Consider the following 8,814-nt stretch of genomic DNA (forward strand, 5'->3'; position numbering starts at 1 on the left):
CATGTTTTATCCTGTAAATATAAGCACTTCTTTTTTTCCACTTGAAAATTTTATTGGCCACTATTTTCTTTTAAGATGGTAGACTGAACCACAATTCAAAGGATATATATATATTTAGAACATTTAATAATAGCTTACCATTTCCTGACCCCCAAAACTCAGTAAAGTTGTTAGAAAGTCATTGAAGAACAGATACAGTGAATGAGATGTAAAATGCCCAGGAGTCAGGTTAAAAATAAAGTTGGCTAATGATACAGACAAAAAGATCACTTATAAAGATGCAAAGGACAAAAATGAATGAAAATCAGTGCTGGCACGGCCATTAGAAATCATTAATCTATGCTCGATAGCAAAAATGAATAATATGGAAATAGGTATCAAGTGATAACATTTGTACAACCCAGTGGAATTGCTTGTCAGCTCTGGGGAGGGGAGAGGGAAGGAAAAGGGAAGGAAAAAGAAAATGAATCATGTAAACATGGAAAAATATTTAAAGAATAAATAAATAAAAATTTAAAAAAGAAATCATTAATCTAGCTCTTTTATTTTAGTGCTAAAAAACCTGAGACTTAAGAGAAATTATTTCACTTTAAAAACCCCAACTTTTATTTTCTGTCTTAGAATTGATATTAGGCATCCGTTCCAAGGCAAAAGAGTGGTCAGGGTAGGTAATGGGAGTTAAGTGACTGGCCCAGGGTCCCTCTGCTGGGAAGTGTTTGAGGCCAGAATTGAACCCAGGACCTCCTGTCTCTGTCCCTGGGTCTCTTTCCACTGGGCCACCCAGCTGCCCCTGAGGATGATGTGAGTGGCAGAGTTTGGACTAGAGCAGGTCTCCTGTCTCCTAATCTAGTACATTTCCCGGGCTCTTCCTTCCAAAAAATAGGCACCTTTTATGGATCACCGATTAGACAATTATCACATCAGAAATGATTTGACCGTTTTTCTGTTTTGAAATATTCCAAAATAAAACATGAGACTGTAAAATGGAAAAATTGTTGGGCAGCGGGAGATGGCAAGTGTTTGTGTCTGGGCTGGCAGGTGTACCCGGATCCAAATCCATCCAAGGGTAAGTATTTCTATTTTAGGAAACACAGAAGGGGCAATGATTACGGGAAAGGAAGAATGCCTGGGTGCAAGGCCACACATCATAAAGAGGGAAAACAATCCCGGGATAACACGGATAACGAGCTGCCCCCAGCCAGGCCAACACAAGCGCATCTTCGTCTGTCCCGGAGGGGCGGTCCAAGGACGCGCCTCATTCTCGGCCCATCTCTCCGCCGTTTGACCTGCCTCCCCACGAAGGTCTACAGAATAAACACGGCCCTTCTACTTACACAAATCTAGTTTATTTAATGTAAAATAATTTAAGACAGCTTAGAATGTTCAACGGAAACAAAGAGCTGAGCATGGCACGTGGAGGACGAAGGCACTTTGGCTTCTGCACAGACGAGTAAGCGATCACGGGCGATGGCTCTCTGGCCGGCTCACTGGGGTGGGGTTTCTTCTTCTTCCACAAACTCAATTAGTGAAGCGTGTCTGTTGGCCTGAGAACCTTCTTGGAAGAGAACTTTCTTGATGGTGCCGTCCTTCGGGGACTTGATGGCGTGCTGTAGAGGAAGACCACGACACACGGTCAGCCCCTGGCCAGACACACGGTCAGCCTCCGGCCAGACACATGGTCAGCCCCCGGCCGGACACACGGTCAGCCCCCGGCCGGACACAGGGGGCCCCGGCCGCTAGGAGGGCCGTCTTGAAGCTGGCCCCAACACTGGGAAGGAGACAGGGTCTGGGCGTGTGGGCTGGGGAGCTCCCGCACCACTTGTGGCTCTTTGGAAATGGCCGCGTGTGGCTTTCTTCTGCTCGGCCTCCTCCGTTTGGCGCCGGCCCTGCCAAATCTGACAGCAAATCCAGCGCGGGAGGCCACAGAGGGAAACCTGCTATTTACGGCCGGCCGGCGGAGCAGCTGCATTCAGGAGATGCACAGTTGAGGCGGAGGCCGGCCGGGTTCGAATCCGGCCTCCGTCCCTAGGCAAGTCCGTCAGCCCTTGCCTAGCCCTCCCGGCTCTTCCGCCTCGGCCCCAGTGCTCCCCGATACCGATTCTAAGATGGAAGGGAGGGCTTAGGGAGGGCTTAAAAAACCTTTTCCAAAAAAGCATTTAGGCTGCTTCGTTTTCCACGTGGGCCCTTTAGGCCGTCTGGGGTGCAAGATTTAAAGTTTGGCCAGAAGGTAAAACACACTAAAAACTGTTTAGTTACTCCAGAAAGTGTGGCTGGGGGCAGGGCCGGGCGGGCCGTGACGCTCGTGGGGGAGCGGATGCTGGCAGTGCCCGCGGGTGGTCGGGGAGCGGCCCAGAGAGGGCAGGAGGCAGGAGGCCGGAGCCCAGCCCACACGGGGGCGCGGGGCGGGGAGGAGATCCGAAGCCTCTGGGCCAGAGCCGGGCTTTCCCTTCCTTTTACTCACCTCCATTTTCATAGCTATCATCACCATCAGGGTGTCTCCAGTCTTCACGGTGTCTCCGGCTTTCACAAAGATCTAGAATTCAAGCAGGCAGGCCCAGGGACAATGGGGAAACCCCACACAGGCACCATCCGAACCCCGAGCCTCCTCTTTCCCCCCAGAGAGCCTCCCTGCACAGGCACTAGGCCTGGGTGGGATTCTCCCTCCCGCTTCAGTCCCCGGCGCTGCTCCACAGATTGTTTTGGGCCCCCAAACAGGCCCCCGGGTGGCTGGGCACAGGAAGGGCCGCTGCCAGGGGCCTCGTGTGCCCACGCGGGCTGAGGAGACTCCCAGAGGCCTCCAGGGGGCCTCGCAGACCGAGCTGGCGGCTCCACACGGCAGGAGCCCTGGTGGCATCTGCTGCATGGAGGCAGGATTCTCAGGGGGGGGGAGTCTCCCTCCTGCAGCCCAAATGGAGCTTTTTGGCGAGCCTGGATGGATTTCTTCCCTTCTCTCTTCTGTGAATACTCCATAAAGCCTCTGGGCCGAGAGACCCCCCAGCCCAAAGCCAGGATTCGATAACAAGGCCTGGAGGGACCAGTCCTATCTGAACATTCGGGATGTGACTGCCTAGCTCAGCCTTGACGATACGATGACGTCAGGACATAGTGATGTGAACGTTGGTTGTGCTGTTTTAAAAGTTATTTTAAAAGTTTAAAGATTGTTTGATTATTTAAAATTTACATAATATTAGAGGAAACCTTTTTTTAATTTGATTTGACCATGAAAAGTCGCCCTTTGAAAAGAAAATGAACTTGTCTCCCTCCTTTTCATAATTGGGGGAATTCCTGACAGGTTCAATTGAGATGTTGAATTTTTTTCCCCTTTTATTTCTATTCTTTGTTACAAGGGATGACTTCTGAGGTTAGACACAGGAAAGGGATCCATTTGGAAATGAATTATTATAAACAAAATACATCCACAAAAAGTTTAAAAAAAAAAAGAAATCAGAGGAAAAACTATGGAAAAATTCCAGGTATTCTGTCTTTTAATGTCTTTTTAAAAAAGAGTCAAAATTCTTTGTCAGCTCTAAAGAAATTCCCATATTCATAAAAAAAAGCATTAATTCAATTATTTGCAACAAAGTTCTCTATCTATAGAGTTTCCCTTGGCTATCTGGGAGGGCAGAAGAGGACCAAGAGGCCTTGATAAATGGGCAGGATATGATGTCTTAGTTGTCATTTTTACATGTCTGCTCTTGGCTTACTTACCTTCTCAATTGTCCCAGTCATTGGTGCCAGGGTACTCGCCTGTGTTCCTTCTGAACTTGCTGCAGACAAATATTTGGGCACTGGGATGCCAATCTGAGCACTGCCTTCCTACCAAAAACCCCAAACAAACCAATCAGAACCAAGGCCAATCTCTTAGTCACTTCAGATTTGCTTCCCGCACCTTTACTGATGCATGAAAGGTAACTAATTACTGGCACATAATTTTCACAGCACTACACAGACCTGAGTCATTTTTAATGTACGTTACCTTTTGGGGATGTGTTTAAAAAATCCTCCCTGATGCCACGTTGTGATCTTCCTGCCTTCTCCAAGGGTATCCCAATGGAGTACAAACTCCATTCAGCCCAACCAAGCTTTATAACGTCAAGGATGGGTCTGTTGAGGGACCATGATTTCTTTCCTAACTATCCTTCTGTCTTTCATCTTAGAAAATATAAACCAGGGACATGTCTCTAGGAAAAATACAAGGCCACATAGTTCTATTTTAGTATCTTTGCTTTTTAATATAGTTGTTAAAGCTTTGCAGGGAAAATGAGCCATGTAGGATTCTAATTCTACTGCAGTTTATCATTCATCTGGTCATAGGTGATGATTTCTTTTTGGTTAAAGCAGGGATTGACAAAGGACTCTGGCCAATGGCCAATTCATGCTAGCTACCTATTTAAGAATGTTTGTTTTAACATTTTAAAATTCAATAAAACTCATATTAAAATACATTCTTAGTGTGCGGGCCATATTATTTAAAACTTACACATATGTGGTAGGAAACCTTTTTTCTATTTATTTTGACTTTGAAAAGTAGCCCTTTGAAGAGATAAGAAAATCTGCCCCCCCCTCATCCTTCTTTTCAGAAATATCAAAAAGAATCTTATTGCAAAGTGATCTCCTTTATGGTTGATCCTAAGGCAAGTCATGGCAATATATTAACTTCAATAATAGCACAATAGTTGTCCATTCCTCTGTGCACATAAAATAATATAAATGAAAGATTCATTGAGAGGCTGCTCCCCAAATGAAAAACCAAACCATTGTCCATGGACAACCTGTTTTCTCTCATTCATATTTCACTCTGGTTCTCTGTGCTGAACAATACCAAAGTCAGCTCCTCTGGCTCCTGTTGTCAAGCTCCTGCTCCCCTGGCAAAAGAAATCTCAATCTCTGAGCTCAAGTCTTCCAGACTCTCCTCAGAATCATCTTCAAAACCATAGACAATGGCAAGAAAGTAGATGGAGGAGTTGTGTGTGTATGTGTGAATAAAAGGGAAAGAAAAAGAAGGTCTACACATGCCTGGGATATAGGAAGGGACACCGAAAGACAGACGACTCGGGGAATAAATACAAAAATAAGACTAAAAATAAATAATGAATAAAAATACGTGATATATTGAGATATATAATAAAGAAAAAAGAAACATGGGAATATAGGAAAGGATGTCTATATGTGAAGGAAAGCTAGTTCATGCCAATGTTCTCCCAGACCCAAGTATAGTAGTATAAAGAAGCATTACCATTGAAAACAAGTAAATGGTGTTGTCCAAGATAATCAGCTTAGGTTTACTAACAATTCCATTAACAGAACATTTCAGGTATGTGCAGTCTCCTTCCTTACAAAGGTCACCAAACACTTCAAAAATTTTATCTTCAATCTGAAACACAACAGAAATGAAAAAAACACACAGTGATAATGTTGGTATAATAATGTTGGCATTAGAATCCTACACGGCTCATTTTCTCCCCAAAGCTTTGAACAACTGTGTGAAAATACAAAGATTCTAAAACAGATCTATGTGGTCTTTTAGTTTTCCAACAGACACATCCACCCCTGGTTCAAATTTTCTGCAATGTAGGACTATATGTGAAGTATTAGAAGGATAATTAGAGCTCGTATTCCAGGGGGCATATCCTTGGAGAAGGCAGGAGGGTCACCTATATGTCAAAATGAGGCAGCAGGGGATTTTTTCACTAAGTTCCACAGGTAATGGATGTGGAAAATGACTAATATTTGAGTAGTGCTGGGAAAACTGTGTACCAGTTACCTTTCATGCATCAGTAAAGATGAAATGACCAAATCTGAAATGGTTTTTAAGAGACTGACTCTGGATTTGGTTCATTTGCTTTGTTTTTCTGTTGGGGCCTAAATGTTTATGTGTAGCCGATTAGGAAAGAAAATAAGGTATGCCTATCGTTAGCACCAGAATGTAATGCCCATTATTAGGTCAATTTAAATATCGAAAAGTGGTCCTACAAAACAAATTGCTAAAAGAAAACAGATGGTAAAATTCGGGCAGACTGCAAGAGAGACGGGCTACAGAGCTTTCAGCTGGGAGGCAAGTTGATCAGTAACTCACCTCTAAGTGTTTCCAGTTTGCATGTTTGGCCCACTTTGTGCGTGTAGACAAAGAAGTTATAAATAACTTGTGAAAAATCACACGTATGAGATACATTTAAAAAACTATGAAAGGAGCGAGCTTAGTCCTGCAGACCCTATTTCACATGGCCAAAGCTCCCTGAGGTCCCACAGACCCAGCCTGCCACTTTGAGCTCTGACACTGGAGAACAAAACGTAGATGGTGACAAGGCAAGATCGTTTTGCTTAAATGTCAATGTATACAATATGATTTTGTGTGCACATGTAGTAATTGTGTAATGTAATTCAAATACATATAACTGTACGATAGAAGCTGGGCGGTACAGTGGGTAGAACGTTAGATCTAGAGTCAGAAAGACTCTAGTTAGTTCAAATTTAGCTTCAGAACCTTCCTCAAGTTTCCTCATCTGCAAAAAATAGGTGCGAAAATGGTATTTTTCAGGGTGGTTGTGAGGATACAATGAGATTTTTTAAAGCATTTTGAAAACCTTAAAGTACTATATAAATGTTAGCTATTATTTTCATTATAATCACATGTATTTCACATGTATACATACACACGTGTAACTTGTACATCTATGTGTATGTGTGTAAACATGTCTACCTCTATATTCCTTACTTTACACACAAGGAAAAAATCTCCTTGATCGCATAAAAACAAGCTGGCATTTGTGAGTGCATTTTCCACTTCAGTTCACATGACTCTGAAGCACAGCTCCTCCGGCTGTTCTTTTAGAATGCACATTATACAAGACTGAGGTGAAAGAGGGCACAGAAATATTAGTGTATTGGTTCTCCTGCCGAGGGCACCACGCTGGAAATGTTCAGTTTTTATTCCTTCTGCTTTCCATCGCCACATCATGCAGGGAGGTGTAGGTGGAGCCTGTCCAGAGCAAGGCTGCCCTCCCCTCTCCTGCCAGCTCTACTGGTACCCACAGAACACCCAGCCTAGTGATGGGGATCAAAGATGAACAATGTTAAACCACTCGCCGGGGCTTGGCACCAGAATGGGCAGACCCTCGGCCTGAATGGCTGCTCTGAAGGGTCATGAGGACCTTGACACTGAGCAGATGACTTCCTGAGATTCCTGTGCAGAAAGAAGCCCTGACCAGAAGGGAGCTGTGCTTGATAACCTGCTGACTTCCCTCCCTTTCTCTCTCTCTCTCTCTCTCTCTCTCTCTCTCTCTCTCTCTCTCTCATATTAGAGGGCAGTTATATTGTTTTCAGCTTTCCTTTAATGATGTGGCTGTAAAGATACTTGCTCTCTGCTGTGGGACTTCTACCAATCCCTAAATCAACCCATCAACAAGTATTTGTTGAGCCCACTGTGTGCCAGGGGGTGTGCTAGCCATTGGTGCTATAAAGATATAAAGATGCTGCTGGGCAGTAAGTCTGGCCTGGGTGGCAGCAGCAACCCAGGGCATGGCTGTCGGGGGGTTACACTTCCTTGGAATACCTCACCGTCCTAAGGGGAATGAATCAGTCTTTTCCTGCCCCTGTTCAGTGACTGCATTGGGGTTGCCCATCCACCCATCACAATCTCTTTACCAAAAAGACAGCCTCACCACAGGGTTGAAGATTTGTCGACCAGGGCAGAGAGCATCAGGGTACAACCTGAGTGATTTTAGTGCCTCTAGCTGAATGGTACTGTGACTTTGGGGCAGGATTTTCCAGTGGTTTTACAATAAAGGTCTGCCATATTTTTAAATATTTTCCCCCATTACATGTAAAAACAATCTTTTTTTTTGTTTTTGTTTTGAATTCCCAGTTCTCTCCCTTTTCCCCTCTCTCCCACTTCTCCCCCCTCCCTGAGACACTAAGCAACCTGATATAGATTTTACACGTGAAATCACTACTGTTAAAGCAATTCAGTCCAACTGAGGAGACATTTCCTAAGGGCCTGCACTAGGGGTACAAAGACAAAAATGAATGTTCCTTCCTTCAAAAAACTTAGATTCAACCCGAGAGAGACCACTTAGAAACAAATACAAAATGATCTCCGGGCGGAGTTCACACACCCAACTGGGTGGATGAGTCGGGGCTTTCTGGAGACAACAACCTCCAAACTGAGCCCTGAGAGAAAGGAATACTTCTAGGATGAGGAGGTCGGGAAGCACACTTTTGAGGCTGGAGAGGAACAGCAGGCGAATTTGGGGAACAGCTTGCAGACCAGCTTGGCTGGAATGTAGGGCATGTGAAGAGAGGTCTGCTCCTCTCTGACCCATTTTACTGATATCCCCCCAACATCAATGCCGAATTGGGTGTTTTTCCTCTTCTTCCCAATCAACTCAACAACCATTTGAGCATTTAGTAAGCAATATCAGACCAGAGAGTGGATAAGAGGTTGTTGTTCAGTTGTGGCTGACTCTTTCATGGCCCCATGGACCATAGCATGTCGGGTCCTTCTATCCCCCCACTTTCTCCCAATTCCTGTCCAAGCCCAAGATAGTGATTTTGTCAAAATAAGTGACAGACAATGATTATGTCTTTATAGGGAGACTGGCAGAAATCTGTAATCCCGGGGGGCAGCTGGATGGTTCAGTGGATTGAGAGCCAGGCCTAGAAACTGGAGGTCCTAGGTTCAAATCTTGCCACAGACACTTCCTAGCTCTGTGACCCTGCGCAAGTCACTTGACCCCCATTGCCTAGCCCTTACCACTCTCTTCTGCCTTGGAGCCAATACACAGTATTGATTCTAAGACAGAAGGTGAGGATTAT

The 8,814-nt window shown here is 44.7% G+C and overlaps 1 protein-coding gene across 2 annotated transcripts in view; it reads right to left on the reverse strand.

Moving 5' to 3' along the window:
• Positions 1–1,327: 1,327 nt before the first annotated feature.
• Positions 1,328–8,814, reverse strand: part of MCCC1 (methylcrotonyl-CoA carboxylase subunit 1) — a 48,767-nt gene continuing 41,280 nt past the window's right edge. For both annotated transcript variants that reach the window (XM_044670956.1, XM_044670957.1), the window contains 4 exons: positions 5,237–5,374; positions 3,709–3,816; positions 2,462–2,533; positions 1,328–1,607 (listed from right to left, as the gene is read on the reverse strand). In XM_044670956.1, the coding sequence (XP_044526891.1) occupies positions 1,485–1,607; positions 2,462–2,533; positions 3,709–3,816; positions 5,237–5,374 (441 nt within the window). In that variant the 3' untranslated portion in view covers positions 1,328–1,484. The remainder of the gene's footprint in view (positions 1,608–2,461; positions 2,534–3,708; positions 3,817–5,236; positions 5,375–8,814) is intronic.

The sequence above is a fragment of the Gracilinanus agilis genome, chromosome 3 (assembly GCF_016433145.1).
Source record: "Gracilinanus agilis isolate LMUSP501 chromosome 3, AgileGrace, whole genome shotgun sequence".
NCBI classification, from domain to species: Eukaryota; Metazoa; Chordata; class Mammalia; order Didelphimorphia; family Didelphidae; genus Gracilinanus; species Gracilinanus agilis.